Consider the following 17,834-nt stretch of genomic DNA (forward strand, 5'->3'; position numbering starts at 1 on the left):
TCATTTCCCTTTAATTTACCAGTCTGTCCAAGAAGATGAGCGGCTCTGATTTGAATAATTTCGACGACCTTCCGTTTTTTGGTTATCGATCAAACCTTCAACATGGTAAGTGAAGAAGGCACAATGGCCAAGGAAAGTATGGCCTTTTGCAGGCAACCTTGTTCTTTCCTGCGTCTGTTTACACGTGTGTGTGTATATATATATATATGTATGTGTATGTGTATGTGTATGTGTATGTGTATGTGTATGTGCTTGTGTTTGTGCGCGTGTGCGTGCGGGGGCGGGCGCGTGTGTGTCAATAAGTACTACTGATTTCTTGTTTCATATCATCTTGTTAGTTTGTCTAATTGTTTGACAGAAATTTCAGTGTCCTTGACTTGCTTCTTTCTATTTTTGTGCTGCAAATGGGCAAAATCATTAGTGTTTTTGGCTGTTTTATACCCAATGATTTCCTCTAATCTAAGCTCAATTTCCCAGACCGGTCCATGACCAGCAGCCCTGACATTGACCCGCACAGCGACAACAACAATGTGTCTGCTTTGTCTGTAAACCAGTTTGTACAGTCACTTCGAGCACAAGAACTGCCTGATGAAAAACCAGGAAACCAGTTGATCCCGATGCCGAGTGGAGACAACATAAGAGACCACCATGGAGCGATGTTGTTGTCGAATGATTACCAGGTGAACTCGTTGAGCTCGATGCCGAGTGGGAGCAAGAAAAGTGGCCTGGAATTAGTTTCTGATGACTTATCAAATGCTAAAGGAAAAGGCAAAATGGAACAATCCCCGTGCCGGAGAACCATCGTTAACAGTGAATCATATATGCCGACGGTAAAAATTCCCACATTAATTAGAAGGGATTGGACTCTGTTTATAAAGCAAGGGTTATTTCTACCCTCACCTTTTCTTATTAGATACAACTGTGAGGACAGTTCTCCCTTCCAAAGGGAACAATACCTTGAAGTCTATCAACTAGTAATTGATATGATTGAACTATGGTCTTTGTAACCAAAGACCTAAACTTTTCTCATGAAGTGCCTTTTCTTGAAGGGAATAATACCTTCAATCCTTGCATGACACTGTCTGTATGTTTTAGGTGATGGCCGTGCTAGATGAATTATACCGCATCTTCAAAAGATGCCATTGACAGCTAGAGCCAAAAATTGGAGAGAGTTGTGAAAGCTATGATAGCTGAATTTGAAGGATGTAGGCTATATATAATGAAAATATCGAAAAATATCAACGGTAGCTTACCAGAAGTGGCAAAGGGGAGGTTGGTGAATGCACACAATTGGTTAGATGGCTTCCTACAAGTAAGCTACTGTTCATAGATCTAAAAGTTTGATTTCCATCTAAACCTCTAATTTAACTCTGGAACTTTGTTTTTCAGAGATTGGAAAACTCAAGGGAGGACGTTAAACAAATCTCCAAAGTACGCTAATGTTGACAAATCTGGTTATCATGTTAGAGTTCACGACCTAAATCTCTAATTTAACTTTTTAACTTGGCGTTTCAGGATCTGAAAAACACAAGGAACCTTGATGAAGTCTTCATTAAGAATATGGTATGCTGTTCCTTGTCATTGATATTAACAATACTATTATTCTTGAAAAAATATGAACATTTCTTGTTTATAAATCACATTAAAAGCATATCGGCTTCCCCCTGTTCTAGATCCATTTTAGAAAGTAATTTTCAGCTGTTACTTGAATTTGAGTGCAAGTGTTGAATATGGATTCATTCCTGAAGCATGTATGTTCAACCATTTCAAAAAAAATTCACATGTAGTCGTAGTCATATTTGATACTTATATCCAAATGTGTTTGTTAATTTGTTCTCCATTCATACCTTAAACTTTCCTTTTCTTGCGTCTTGATCATTTATTTTTTATCTCGTAAATTTCAGGATTACAGCCCAGAGGATCTAAGAGAAAAGGTACGATATATATATACATATACTATTAATAATTTTTGGTGTACATAGCACTAATATATCATTGTTTTGATGACATGTTTTCATGTTTGTTGCTGGCTTCTCTAATATCATTTGAAATCAAAGAACTTGATCAAAATTAAGATCATGGAAGCTTATCAACACCGGTTGATTTACGTTCTAAATTGCCAGGGATTTGGTTTCCATATTTGCTTCCCTCTGTGACTCTGTCTTATGTTTATGGTTTTTGATATCTGAACTCATACGTTTCTCTATCCTAATTGTGTAGTTTTCCGTATCTGGACTCTTTCATTTGTAATTTCTTTTCAGTACTCTTTTCCCCTTATAGGTTTAGAATAGAAGGGGTTTTTAATGAGGCCCTTTGTTTCAAAGAAAAACACCCCAAAGTAACTTGAATGTCACTCAATTCACTCGTGTTTGCACTCAAGGTTTTATGGCGTTTACATGTCCTCTTCTAATCTCACCACCTCTAGCCTTCGTGGTTTCTTCATCCTTTGATTTAGGAACGGTTTGAACTTTCTTCAAGGCTCTTTTTCATTTGCAATTGATCATGTTTCACTTCTTTGGGCGATAATGGTGCTAAGATAACCTTGCGTCCTTCTTGCTTGAATGTGTATTGGTTGGTATAGCAATGATGAATAGTTTCCCTATCATATTGTCTGGCCTCCTAAGTAGAATATGACTTGCGTGCGTAGGAACCACATCACATAGCACTTCATCCTTGTACCTTCTAATGGAACATGGGACTAGAACTTGTTTGGTCACGTTCAACTCGCCTCCTTCATTGAGTCATTATAATTTGTACGGAATTGGATGCTTCAAAGTTTCCAAACCCAACTTGTCCACCATGATGGCACTTTCACATTTGTGCAACTTCCACCTTCTATAATTATAAGCACATTTTACCATTGTATTTGTGATGGTTTGGGGAGAAGAGCGTGGAGATGCAGTAGAAATTGGGGGAAATGAAGGTCAAGGGTTAGGGATTAAGGCAGGAGAGGGGATTGATAAAGGGGAATTAGGGATTGAAGATCGAGAAAGGGAAATGATGAACTTACCTCTTGTAGCAGATCAACCCGTATATCCTATATTAGTTGAAATGGAGCAGCTTGAGTCTTCAGCCCAGAACAAAGAGAACAACCCAAGTCAGATAGCCCAAGTACCTGCAAAATGAATGAAGAGAATATTAGTCAGTTATATTTTGTTACAAGGACAACCAGCTGGCACCCTTTTCTATTTACGTTTTTAACCTTGTAACTAAATAAGATTGGATGAGATGTAATTGAATTCTCAGATTATGAATGAAGTATCTTTTCTATTCTCTAAAATTCTCTCTTTTTCTATTACCTCATTCCTACGTTCTTTTCTAAATCTCTCAAACTACAACAATTTGGTATTCAGAGCTACGATTCTGGCAAATTTTTGAGGGCATGACAAAGAAAAATCAATCTATGACAGAAACTGATTTAGCTGGGATTCAGAAACAGATTGAAGACCTTATTGCACTGATGAAACAAGGCTAAAATGAGACTAATCCACCTAAATGATGGGAGACTCAGGAAAACAGGATTACGGCACTGGAGGCAAGGATGACCACGAATCACGGTTATGTGGAAGATATATTGAAGATCTTAACTGGCAGAAATGGTGAACAAGAGCAGTCTACAGGGGATCAGGTATACACTCCTAAGTTCTAAAAATGGAGAGAAAAATCCTGTTTTGGTGACAGTGGTAAAAGGCAAATCCAGATTTACTTATAAACCAGATGAACCTGGGATATTAAAAGCTAAACCTGATGATTGTGTGGTCTTTAAAAATGGGAATCAGATAGGTGAGAATATGAATCTAGACATGTTTTGTTGGGGTCTGAAACAGAAAGAAAAGGTCCAGAAAATTCTTTCATCAGTTCAGGATCTATGTGGCATAGGCCTAAAATTGATTTGCCATTCTTTGAAGGGGTCAATCCTAGGGGTGGCTTCAAAAATGTCTTAAATATTTTTCTCTGTGTAATGTTCCTACAGAACAGAGGGTAGAAGTAGCCACTATGTACTTGACTGGGAAAGCAGAGGTTTGGTTTGATGGGTATATTATGCAGAAACACCATGTCACATGACATGAATTTAAAGCAGATCTTTGTCATAGATTTTGTGACAAGTCTTTTTCTGATATAGTAGAGGAATTTACTAAGCTGACTCAGAGGGGGACTGTTGAGGCTTACCAAGAAAATTTGAGGAGTTACAACCTTATATATTATTACAAAATCCTACACTAAATGAGGATTTCTTTGTGTCACTTTTTATCAGTGGACTCAGGGAGGATATTAAAAACAGGGTGAAGGCTTTAGATCCTAAAAATTTGCCTGAAGCATGCAAACAAGCTAAACTTTATGAGTTAGCTGTTGACATTGAAAATAGAAGATGGAGACCTTCTTTTAAAAACCCACCCTACCCAAACCCCAATACTAATTCTAAACCAGTTTCATTGCCAGTAATTACCAAGAGCACAACAGTTTCAAACCCTAAACAGAACCTTTTGGATTATAGGAGACAAAACAATCTTTGTTTCAAATGTGGGGAGAAGTTTCTGCCAAGGCATCAGTGTAAGACAAGGAATTTAAATATGATGATTGAAGAGTATTCTACTGTTCCTACTGACACTGCACCTATAGAACCAGATCAAATGATGCAGGAAGAAGAGAGTCTAGAAATCTCTATGAATGCTATTACTGGTTGCATTAGCCATAATACACTAAGGATTCAAGGAACAATTCAAGGTAAACCACTCAGTATTTTGATTGACAGTGGGAGTACTCACAGTTTCCTGACTCCACAGTGGGCTGATGCTGGTTTACATGTAAGTACACCTTATCCTTTGGTCATTACAGTAGCCAATGGACATCAACTTTATAGTTCAGCAAGGTGTAATAAGGTGGAGTGGCAAATGCAAGGGCATTCTTTTGTACATGATTTCAGACTGCTGAAACTAGGTGGTAGTGATATGGTATGGGGGTGGATTGGATGAAATTATTCAGTCCTATTTTAATGGATTTTAATCAGATGACATTGAGTTTTCAACATCAAGGGGAAAATATTACTATACAGGGACAACAACCATCTAATTTGTTACAACAAATTTCAGGGGCTACTTTATTAAAGATGACAACTTCAAACTCATCTATCTTGGGACATGTGGTTTTGTTGACTATGTCTGAAGAAACAAAACCTATTCCAGTAACTCTTCAACCTCTTTTAGAGAGGTATCAATCTATTTTTGCTGAGCCTACTGGTTTACCACCTCCAAGGACTCATGACCATGCTATTCCTCTAAAGCATGATTCTACTCCTATTAATTTGAGACCTTATAGATTTCCACACAATCAGAAGGAGGAAGTGGAAAAACAAATTGCTAGTATGCTTTCAAACTCTATTATTCAGCCTAGCTGGAGTCCATTTGCTTCTCCATGCCTTCTTATTAAAAAGAAGGATGGTACTTGGCGATTCTATGTGGATTACAGAAAATTAAATAGCATGATTATCAAGGATAAATTTCCTATACCTGTGGTTGAAGACCTATTAGATGAATTACATGGAGCAGTGTATTTCTCAAAGATTGATCTAAGGTCTGGGTATTGGCAAATCAGAATTAAGTATGAGGACATATACAAAACAACATTCAGAACTCATCAAGGCCATTATGAATTTAAGGTAATGCCTTTTGGGCTTACTAATACCCCTGCTACATTTCAAGCCTTAATGAATGAATTATTTAGTTCATTCCTTAGAAAATTTGTTTTGGTGTTTTTTGATGATATACTAGTCTATAGTACTTCTATGAATGATCATCTTACTCATTTACAACTGGTTTTAGAAGTACTGCAAAAGAATCAGCTCTTTGCCAAGCTGTCCAAATACTTCTTTGGACAGACTTAAGTTGAATACTTGGGTCATATTATTTCAGCTGCTGGAGTATTTAAGAAGGTAGAAGCCATGAGAAATTGGCCAGTCCCTAAATCATTAAAGTCTTTGCGTGGATTTATGGGATTAACAGGTTATTACAGAAGATTTATAAAGGATTATGGCTCATAAAGGATTATGGCTCAATCAGCAAGCCTCTAACTCAGATGCTTAAAAAAGACAGTTTTAAGTGGACTGATGCAGCTTTAATTGCTTTTGAAGAGTTGAAGAAGGTTATGTGTGTTGCTCCTGTTTTAGCCTTACCAGATTTTGGTAAGAGTTTTTATTTAGAGACAGATTCCAGTTCAGGGGGCATTGGTGCAGTCTTATCACAAGAGGGTAGGCCTATTGCCTATTTAAGTAAGGCTCTAAGTCCTAGACATGCAACACTCTCTATTTATGAAAGAGAGTATCTTGCTATACTTTTGGCAGTCTTTAAGTGGAGGCATTACTTAGAGAGTAAATCTTTTGTGATTAAAACAGATCATGAATCACTAAGATATCTATTGGAACAGAAACTGACTATTGCCATTCAAAAGAAAGGATTGACTAAGTTAATGGGGCTGGACTACAGTATTCAGTACAGGAAAGGCAAATCAAATATTGTTGTTGATTCCTTATCTAGGCAGTGGGAAGATCAAGGTCAGTTTCTTGCTATGGGTACTACACTAATCATTCCTAGTTGGGTTCAAGATGTGGAAGGAAGTTATAAGGAAGATTCTTTAGCTCTGCAATGGATTTTAGTATTATCTGTTAATCCTAATGCTGATATTAAGTGGAAGTATTCCAGAGGTATCCTTAGGTATAAGGATAGAGTTTATATTGGGACTGCTGGGTCTCTTAGATTACATATACTTCATCCACTACATGATTCACCTTATGGTGGTCATTCTGTAAGTCAGGCTACCTATCAAAGAATTAGGTCTTACTTTTATTGGCCTAGGTTGAAGGCCATGGTAGCTACTTATGTAAGAGCATGTATAGTCTGTCAACAGACTAAGGTGGAGCATGTGGCCAAACCTGGACTATTACAACCCCTACCTATTCCTCAACAGGCTTGGGAAGTGATTACTATGGACTTCATTGAGGGTTTGCCTACATCATTGAGAAAGAATTGTATTTTTGTAGTGGTTGATAAGTTTACTAAATATAGCCATTTTTTGGCATTAGCTCATCCTTATACAGCAGCTGAGGTGGCTAAATTATACTTAGATCAGATCTATAATTGCATGGTCAACCTAAGATATCCATTTCAGACAGGGATAAGACTTTCACTAGCCTCTTTTGGAGAGAGCTAATGAAGCAGTTAGGGACTCAGACCTTATTTAGCACTGCTTACCATCCTGAGATTGATGGACAGACAGAAAGGGTAAACCAATGCTTAGAACAATATCTAGGGGGTCTTTGTTTTTTCCAGCCTAAAAAGTGGGCTAAGTGGTTGCCTCATGCTGAATGGTGGTATAATACTACCTACCATACTGCTCTAAAACACCTTTTGAAGTTCTATATGGCTATAAGCCTCCTACAATGGTATGGCAAACAGACAGTCCAGTGCAAGCAATATCAGAATTAATGAAGAGCATAGAAGATATCAGGCAATTAGTCAAGTTTCAGTTAGAACAGGCTCGTAATAGGATGAAGCAGCATGCAGATAAAAACATAACATAAAGAACTTTTCAGGTGGGAGATTCAGTTTACCTGAAATTACAGCCGTATAGACAAACTTCCCTTGCCCTGCGAAGGAATTTAAAGTTAGCAACACGATTTTATGGACCTTATAAAGTTATTGAAAGAATTGGTGAGGTGGCTTATAAACTGGAATTACCTGAGAACTCCCGTTTACACCCGGTTTTTCATGTGAGTCTTCTGAAGAAACACGTGGGTAACTCAATCGTTTCTTCAACGGAGCTTCCTGCCATAGACGAAGAGGGTCAAATTCGGATAGAGCCTTCTAAGATTCTGGGTAGACGAATAATAAATCGACAAAACAAACCTGTCAAACAGCTGTCGGTGCGATGGAAAAACCTTGATGCAGATAGTGATACATGGGAGGATTACACAGTACTCAAAGGTCAGTTTCCAGGCTTTGATCCTTGGGGACAAGGATCGTTTCCAGCGGCGGGTACTGTGATGGTTTGGGGAGAAGAGCATGGAGATGCAGTAGAAATTGGGGGAGAAGAGCGTGGAGATGCAGTAGAAATTGGAGGAAATGGAGGTCAAGGGTTAGGGATTAAGGTAGGAGAGGGGATTGATAAAGGGGAATTAGGGATTGAAGATCGAAAAAGGGAAATGATGAACTTACCTCTTGAAGCAGATCAACCTGTATATCCTGTATCAATTGAAATGGAGCAGCTTGAGTCTTCAGCCCAGAACAAAGAGAACAACCCAAGTCAGATAGCCCAAGTACCTGCAAAATGAATGAAGAGAATATTAGTCAGTTATATTTTGTTACAAGGACAGCCAGCTGGCACCCTTTTCTATTTACGTTTTTAACCCTGTAACTAAATAAGATTGGATGAGATGTAATTGAATTCTCAGATTATGAATGAAGTATCTTTTCTATTCTCTAAAATTCTCTCTTTTTCTATTACCTCATTCCTACGTTCTTTTCTAAATCTCTCAAACTACAACAGTATTCAAGAGTCTTTTCACGACCAACAACTCACCATCAACATGATATAAGCTAAGTGTAGATATGAATAGTAGCACAGGACTATACAACAGGACAACTTCAGTTGCTCCGGCACTGCTTTGTTGTTGGCAAAAGTGACTACTACTAAAAAAGTCTAAGCGATGAGAGAGAGAGTCTTAGGAGGTCCGTCCTCCGGCGAAGATTGGACGGTGTTTGTAGATTATCTTAGCAAGAGAGTCACTTGGAGAACATTAAAGGAAATTTTTAGCCAACATGGGAGTGTTTTGAGAGTTTATATTCCTAATAGTTCTAACAAGCCAAATTATAGAGATCATTCATTTGCGTTCGTTCAGTTTGCGAAGGAGAATGGAATGAATAAGGCGATAGAGAAGGTCAATGGTACTTGGATTGATAGGAATAAAGTTTCGGTCTGTGTAGCTAAATATCGGAGGCAGAGGTCCATGCAAGTGGGTGGAAGAAAGTCCAGAAAAAATGAAGATAAGTCGATGAAGGGGGCGAACCAGAGGTGTAAAGTGGGATCTGAGTCTTTCAGTCGTTTTAGGGATGATAGGTCTTATAAGGTTGCTTTAACCTCGTCGGAGGGGATGAGGATAGGTCCGGTGGACGAAAAGGGTAGGGAGGGTCACCCTTGTAAAGATACTGGAATGAGAAATCTTTGGGAGATGCATATTCCTCCTGATGAAAGGGATTGGGTGAAGAGATCATTGACTGGGATTGTCAAACCCCAGTTTGATTTGGAGCTAGTGCTGAAGGGATTGGCAAGTGATGGGTTCAAGGTAAAGGGAGCTAGTTGGGGTTATGCATGGAACTCTTGCATATTAACCTTTGATTCGGGAGAAGATTTTAAAGAGGCGTGGTCGAGCAGATTAGAGGAATTGGCCTTCTGGTTTGATTGGATTGATATCCTTTTGAATGATGACGGGGTACCGATGGCTTTCTATTCGGTTGAGTTAGTTGGTATCCCCTTATTATGCTTGAATGTTTTCTTTATGGAGAAACTTGCATCAAGGTGGGGGAAGCTAGTCTGTATCCACGATTCGACGGTGAAAAGAGAGGACATGGCGGTGGCTAGGGCCTTGCTGAGGGTGGCCAGTCCCTTTGATGTTCAGGAGTCTGTTATTTTGGGCTCGTATGGGAGATCTTTCAAGGTCAAAATTAATGTGGGGTCGGTTTTTATTAAACAGGAAAGTTTTCAGTAGGGAAATCAACGGTGGCCGGTGAGGATATGTTCAGAGATGAAGAATTTTCAGAGGAGGAAGAAGACCGGTGCTCTGTTGGGGGTGGTAGACCAGACTTGCTAGCTGAGGACACTAGGGACAGTGTAGACAGATGGTTAGTAGGGGATGTAAGTACAGCTGTAGCAGGCAGCAAAGGGGGTCAGAATTTAATGTTGAAGGAGGGAGAAGGTCAACCTAGTGGAGTAAAGGTGTCAGACTTTCCAGCAGAAGATTTGAATTTGAGAGGGAATTATCAGGGTATTGGGATTAGGAGTAATTTTTCTAATGATAATAATAAGGCCCAATCAGAGGAGTTGAGTGAGCCCATTAGAATATCAACAGCTAGGCCTGTTGTCATTTTAAATCATCTGGGCTGTGGTAAAATTATAGAATCTCAGGTGGAGGAAATAGGAGACTTACAGCAATCGGTGATGGTCGACACAAATAGGCTGGGTCGGGATAGAGCTTCGCCTGAATTTAACTCAAATTTGCTTGCTGGTGATACTAACGTCAGTCTACAGAATAAGTTTAATAATGAGGATAGGGTAGAGGAAAGAGTAATTCGGGATAAAGGAGGTGGCATTGAGGAGGGATCAGAGGTGGAAAGGGTTGAAATTCCTCTTATACTGGCTGGTTCCCAGAGGCGGAGCACCAACAAGGAGTCTATTTCTTATGGTCTAAAAAGTGGTTTTCTTAAGAAAAAGAAGCTAAGGATTGTTCCAACTTGGTCTGGTAGTTCTGGTTCGGAGGGTGAAGTTTCATTTTGTTTCCAGGATCGAGTTTATGAAAGACTAGATAGAGGTCTGGATAGGGAATATATGGATCAAATCAGTGTTAATTTTGTGTCCCCTAATAAATCTATCGAAGCTAGATTAGAGGCTGCTGCTACTAGGGATGTTTGTGATATGTTGGGGATCTCTTTCAAAGGGGGTAATCATGTTCTGGAAAAGGAGATCTTGAAGATGGAGCTAAGAGGGCCTCTTAGAAGTTCTTGACTGATTTTTGCAGGATACTAAAGGTTTGTTGCTTGTAGTAATTATGTCACAAATCAAATTGATGTCATGGAATATGAGGGGGCTGGGAAAAAGGGAAAAATCAAGAGCAGTTGCTAGATTAGTTTCGAATATCAAATCGATGATTCTGTTTCTTCAGGAAACTAAGTTGAATAAATGCCAAAAGGGATTGTTTAGGAAGTTAGGGGGTAACTTCCTGAAAGGCTCTAGCTTTCAACCAGCTACTGGTTCTCCAGGGGTTTAATATGTATGTGGAATGAAAATCTGTTTGAAGTTAGCAGGGAGTTTAAACACAATAGATTCATTGCTTTATTTGGAAAGTTTAGGAGTGTTAACTTCGACTGTGTGGTTATTAATGTGTATGGGTCGTCGGTTGAGGCTGATAAAGAGGAGTTTTTAAGAGAGCTTATGTGTTTTACACAACAGCTTGATTTACCTGTATGCTTAGGGGGGGATTTCAACGCTTATTTAGATCCCGAGGAGAAGATTGGAGTTGCTCAGAATTGGCATTCATTGGAGTTATTTTCCAACTTTGTCCTACATCTAAACCTGATGGATCTACCTTTAGTTGGAGGGAGATTTACTTGGTGCAATAATAGAGAAGCTTCCACGTGGATTAGATTAGATCGTTTTCTATTAAGTGGTGCATTTTTTCAGGTATTTCCAAAAGTTATCCAGAAATTGTTGCCGAAATCATTATCTGATCATAATCCTATAGTACTTGAAGAAGATCTCAACAATTGGGGACCTAAACCTTTCCGGTTTTTTAACTATTTACTAGAGGATGATGGGTTTGAGGGGCTGGTTCAAAACGCTGTGTATGATTTAAAAAGGGAGAATGCACGAAGGGGTATGTTGAGTATTCTTCAAGGAACAAAGAAAGCAATTAAAAAGTGGCCAAACAGTAACAATATGGGGATTTCAGAACAGATATCAGAGATGGAAAACAAGATAAATGACTTGGAACTAAAGTCTCAGGATAGGGGAATTGGATAGAAATACCAGATTTTACCACATTTGTGCACTTAATAGGAGCAGAATGAATGCTATTTCATCTTTGAAAGTGGCTGGGATAGATATCTCTGATCCCAGGTTGATTAGAGCAGCTATCTTTGATTATTTTAAAGTCAATTATAATGAGATAACATCTCTGGAGGTGGAGGAATGTAACCTGAATTTTGCAAAATTGACAGAGGAACAAAAGGCTGGGTTAGAGGCTGATTTTTCTGAACAGGAAGTGTGGGATGTTGTATTTAAGTCGGACAATGCTAAGGCACCTGGTCCAAATGGCTTTACTATGGGTTTCTTTAAAAAATTCTGGACTATACTGAAGGACCTTATCATGCAGTTTGTTCAAGATTTTCAGAGGGAAAATATGGGAAAATGGAGTTAATCATTCCTTTATTACGTTAATTCCTAAGAAGGTGAATCCACAGGGAATTGAGGATTTCAGACCTATTAGTCTTGTTGGCAGTCTTTATAAGATTATTTCTAAAGTACTCTCGAAAAGGTTAGTCTCTGTCATTTATGGTTTGGTAAGCCCATCACAGATCGCATTTATTCCGGGCAGGCAATTGTTAGACTGTGCTCTGTTGGCAAATGAAGGAATCGAATATTGGAGAAAACTAGGGAGAAAAGGAGTTGTCTTTAAAGCTGATTTCCGTAGGGCCTACGATTCGGTTGAGTGGCCTATATTATTCAGAATTTTGAAGGTAATGGGTTTTGGGGATAAATGGATCTCATGGATTAAATGTTGTGTTTCCTCTGCCTCTATTTCGGTGTTAGTTAATGGTTCCCCTACTGAGGAATTCAATATTAGCAAAGGGTTGAGACAAGGGTGCAGCCTATCCCCTCTCCTATTCAATTTAGTGGGGGAATTATTAAATCTTATGTTGATTAAGACTGCTGATATAGGTCTGTTTCAAGGGTTCAGCATTGGGAGGGTTGGTAATTCCTTCCAGTTGACACACCTGCAGTTTGCAGATGATTTAATCCTCTTCTGAAGAGATTCTCCAATGCAAATTCTAAATATTAGGAGAGTATTGAGGGTCTTCGGTGTTATGTCTGGGTTACACTTAAACTTGTCTAAGTGTTCTGTTTTTGGGGTTAATATGAAAGCTGACAGGGTTCAAGATTGTGCTAGGAAAGCAAGCTGTGGAGTGGGGTCTTTTCCAATGTCTTATCTTGGTTTACCGATTGGAACTAGGAAAAATTCAGTAGGTATGTGGGAACCGGTTGTCCAGAATTTTAATAAGAAATTAGCTGGGTGGAAAGCCAAATCGCTGTCGTTGGCGGGCAGACTTGTTTTGGTTAAATCAGTACTTTCATCCTTGCCCATTTTTTTTCTATCTATTTTCAAGATTCCTCACAAAGTGTCTCAAAACTTGAACTCGTTGATGGCCAACTTCCTTTGGGGTGAAGATCTTGATAAAAAATGCTCCACTGGGTGAATTGGAATTCGGTTTGTCAACCAATTGAAGAGGGTGGTCTGGGAATACTTGACTTAAGGCTGATTAATAGGGTCCTACTTGGGAAATGGGTTTGGAAATTTGCTAATGAAAAATATAGTCTGTGGAAGAATCTGATTTGCAGCAAAAACAATGTTAGCTCTATGTCTCTTTCAATTTCAGAAGCGAATTCACCTTCTGATTCTTGGATATGGAGAGGTATCCTTAGTAACTATGCTAAGAATGATTAGATTGGTGGTTGTTTGAGACAAAATTCTAAGTTCAATGTTGGAAATGGGCGGTCGATTGCTTTCTGGAATGATGTTTGGATTTCTAATTTGCCTTTAAAAAGCCTTTTCCCGAGAATTTTTGCTTTGCCGACGAACAAAGGGGGGATGGTGTCTGACTTTGGTGAGTATGAAGATGATGTGTGGGTTTGGAATATTCAACTTAGAAGAAATTTGTGTGATTGGGAATTGGACAAGTGGATCGCTTTTATGTCATTGATTGACAAGATTTCACTGTCACATTGTGTGGAAGACTTCTTGGGATGGTCTGGAAAGGGGGATGGCATTTTCTAGGTCAAATCATGTAGATTGTCGTTACAAGGTAGGACTGAAGGGAGTTTTGAATGGAAGAAGTGGGTTTGGGATGGTTTGGCACCTCCTAGAGTACAAACGTTTTTATGGCAGATCTGTCATCAGAAAGTGGCAATGAGAGTGGAATTGAAGAGAAGAGGAATTCAGATTTCGGATTTTCTTTGTCCTTTTTGTCATTCTCAGGATGAATCTATTGCACACCTGTTCCTATCGTGCACTGTTGCCTCGGATTTGTGGAGCAAATTTCTACGGTTATGGAATATCTCTACGGTGTTGCCTCAAGACCCTTCTTCTATTTTGTGCTCGTGGTCGAACCTAAGGAATAATTCCATTATTTGGAGGTTTATTCCGGCTGTCATCTTTTGGTCTATTTGGAAGGCTAGAAATCAGGTTGTTTTTGAAAACGGCAAATGTGACTCTACTGTCCTGTTCTTTATCACTAGATTTAGATTGGCTAAATGGTTCTTCGCTAAATACCCTGGGGTTCGGATTCAGACTGACCTTCTAGTAGAAGATCCCACACGGGCGGACAAACTACTCTCTAGTATGAGTACTAAGAAGGTTATTTGCTGGACTCCACCGCCATTGGATATGTTCAAACTCAATGTTGACGGGGCAGTAACGGGAGATGGGATGCAGGGTGGTATTGGTGGGGTTTTGAGAGACTCCTTCAGTTGCACTTTAGCTAATTTTTCCTCTGCAGTAGGGCCTGGTCCCCCTATACTGACTGAACTGAAAGCTATTATGAAAGGATTGGTCTTCTTCTTTTCTTCCGATTGGGCCAATAAGGGGAGACTTATTTTGGAAAGTGATAGCAAATGTGCAGTGGATTGGATTTTAAAACTGCAAACTGCCCCTACTCTTTTCAGTCAATTGGTGGAGGAAATTAGAGTTTTTGCTACTGCCAAGGGCGTCGTTCTTAGATGGGTTTCTAGGAGTTGCAATATGGAGGCCGACAGGTTAGTTAAGCAGGGGATCGGTTGAGTGTTGAAGGCTTAATGTTGAACTTCAGGAATTAGCTGATGTTGGGTTAGGCGGATGGGTTTTTGTTTCCCATCGCTATTTGTATTAATGTAATGTTTTATTTTCGAGGGTTAGAGTGTTATGTCTATCCTGTGTTATTCAGGGTCAGAATGTTAGGTGTATCTTATGTAATCCTGGTTTATTAATATACTGAGGTGCTCTTTTCCTCCCTCAATTAGTTGTCATCCTGAGTCAACTATGAGGGAGGTTCCTAACGAGACCTCCTATTCCTATAAAAAAAAATGGTATATGCATAGAATGAGCTAGAAATGAATGTGTAACATAGCATATGCATGGTATAAGCTAAGTAAAAGGATGTGGGGCTACTATCATGCTAAAATACTTAGTGAATATGCATAATATGATAGTTAGCATACATAATCATTAACCTAAACATAAAATGCATAACATAATGTATGATAGCATAGTGTATTCAAAAACTCCCTTGTCCTTCATCCTTGGGTGGCTTGATGAAACAAAGAAGAGTAGTAGTAGATGCATGAATAGGATTGTATCACTAAGTGTGTGGTTTTCCGTATCTAGACTCTTTAATTCGTAATTTCTTTTGGGTACTCTTTTTCCCCTATAGGTTTAGAAAGGGTTTTTAACGAGGCCCTTTGTTTAAGTAAAAAAGACTCTTTAATTAGAATCTTATTTGTGTATTTTATGGATTTTATTGTATTGTAATCGTATTTGTATTTGTATTGTAATCTTATTAATGGATTTTATGGATTTTAGTACCAACATGGAGTGAATCAGCAATTGTCACCCTGTGACAACCAGGTGAACTCATTGGGCTCAATGCCGAGTGGGAGCAAGAAAAGAGGCCGAGAATTAGTTTCTGATGGCTCATCAAAAGCTAAAGGAAAAGGAAAAATGAAACAGCCGAGGGGCAGGACCATTGTTAACGGCAAATCAGCACCTTCCATTAAAGCAGTGCTAGTGAGTTATGAAGAGCATATCAAGGGGATATCTGTGGAGACAAGTGTGAAAAATTTGACAGATCGAGTCCTCAAAAGGATTGAGAGCGTAAATTCTCTTACCTGAACTTAGTACTTCATATTCAATTCACATAATTGTTATTTATTATATACAGATATGTTGACGGTAAAAATTCCCCCATTAATTAGAAAGGATTGGACTCTGTTTATAAAGCAAGGGTTATTTCTACCCTCACCTTTTCTTATTAGGTACTACTGTGAGGACAGTTCTCCCTTCCAAAGGGAAAAATACCTTAAAGTTTATCAACTAGTAATTGACATGATTGAACTATGGTCTTTGTAAGCAAGGACCTATACTTATCTCATGAAGTGCCTTTTCTTGAAGGGAATAATACCTTCAATCCTTGCATTGACACTGTCTGTATGTTTTTAGGTGTTGGCCGTGCTAGGTGAATTACACCTCATCAAAAACATGCCATCAACAGCTAGAGCGGAAGAATTGGAGAGAGTTGTGAAAGCTATGATTGCTGAATGTGAAGGAATTAAGCTATATACGAGGAAGAAAGCGGACGATTACAAGAACAATAGCTTAACGGCAGAAGCGGCAAAGGAAAGGTTGGTGGATGCACACTATTGGTTAGAAGGCTTCCTACAGGTAAGCTAGTGTAAATAGATCTAAAAGTTCGATTTCCATCTAAACCTCTTAACTTTGTAATTTGTTTTTCAGAGATTGCAAAACGCGAGGGAGGAGGTAAAACGAATATGCCGGGTACGCTATTGTTGACAATTCTAGTTATCATGGTAGATTTGACGACCTGAATCTCTAATTTAACTTTCTAACTTGTCTTTTCAGGATCTGGAAAAAGTAGAGAACCTTGTTCCAATCTTCATTGATAACATGGTATGCATGATCCTAAATCATTGATATTAACCGACGTAGTACTATTATTCTTGAAAAAGGATGAACATTTCTCGTTTATAAATCACTTTAAAAGCATATCATCTTTCCCCTGTTTTAGATCCGTTTTAGAAAGTCATTTTCAGCTGTTACTTGAATTTGAGTGCAAGTGTTGAATAATGAATATGATTCATTCCCGAAGCATGTATGTTCAACTTTTTCGAAGTTTTTTCACATGTAGTCGTAATCGTATTTGATACTTGTATCCAAATGTGTCTATTAATTTGTTCTCCATCCATACCTTGGACTTTCCTTCGCTTACGTCTTGATCATTTATTTATTTATCTCATAAATTTCAGGATCACACCACCCCAGAGGAACTAAGAGAAAAGGTACAATATATATATATATACATACACACTATTAATAATTTCCGGTGTACATAGCACTAATATATCATTGTTTTGATGACATGTTTTCATGTTTGTTGTTTTATAGTTGGCTTCTGTATTACCATTTGATATCGAAGAACTTGATCAAAATTAAGATCATGGAAGCTTATCAACTCCGGTTGATTTACGCTCTAAATTGCCGGGGGCTTGGTTTCCATATTTTCTTCCCTCTGTCTGTTGTTTATGGATTTTGGTATCTGAACTCGTACGTTTCTCTATCCTAAGTGCATGTGTGGTGGTTTTCGGTATCTGAACTCTTTAATTCGTAATTTCTTTTGGGTACTCTTTTCCCCTTATAGGTTTAGAAGGGGTTTTTAACGAGGCCCTTTGTTCAAAGAAAAAAGACTGTAATTCGAATCTTATTCGTGTATTGGGTTGTATTGTAATCGTATTTGTATTGTAATCTTATTGGTGTGTTTTTATGGATTTTAGTATCTTATTCGAAGCAGATTTCAATTACTTACACCGCTTACTAAAATCTAGAACCAGAAACTGCCATGACCGAACTTCCTAGGCACAACTATCTTGTTATATTTGGACTTGTAGCAGCTTCAGGCTCCACCGTAGTTCATGTCCTGATATCCATATATAGATCTCTATGAACACTGGGACCGAATGAATCATGCTCTTTAAATTTCTGGACCAAAATGGATACCAAATTTGCCTTAAGCAGACCTGTTCTAGAG

The 17,834-nt window shown here is 38.6% G+C and overlaps 1 protein-coding gene across 2 annotated transcripts; it reads left to right on the forward strand.

The window, feature by feature from the left end:
* Positions 1-655: 655 nt before the first annotated feature.
* On the forward strand, positions 656-17,593 carry LOC120173054. Of its 2 annotated transcripts, none has more exons than XM_039180347.1 (11): positions 656-830; positions 1,096-1,312; positions 1,390-1,431; positions 1,516-1,563; positions 1,905-1,934; positions 15,596-15,886; positions 16,232-16,453; positions 16,526-16,567; positions 16,652-16,699; positions 17,056-17,088; positions 17,195-17,593. In XM_039180347.1, exons 2-11 carry the CDS (start codon positions 1,184-1,186, stop codon positions 17,240-17,242), a joined length of 933 nt encoding a protein of 310 aa, XP_039036278.1. In that variant the 5' UTR covers positions 656-830; positions 1,096-1,183; the 3' UTR covers positions 17,243-17,593. The 2 variants fall into 2 exon arrangements, with proteins under 2 accessions (XP_039036278.1, XP_039036279.1); XM_039180348.1 differs by having other exon boundaries at positions 15,641-15,886.
* Positions 17,594-17,834: the final 241 nt, after the last annotated feature.

Source organism: Hibiscus syriacus, unplaced genomic scaffold (assembly GCF_006381635.1).
Source record: "Hibiscus syriacus cultivar Baekdansim isolate YM2019G1 unplaced genomic scaffold, ASM638163v2 tig00111941_pilon, whole genome shotgun sequence".
NCBI classification, from domain to species: Eukaryota; Viridiplantae; Streptophyta; class Magnoliopsida; order Malvales; family Malvaceae; genus Hibiscus; species Hibiscus syriacus.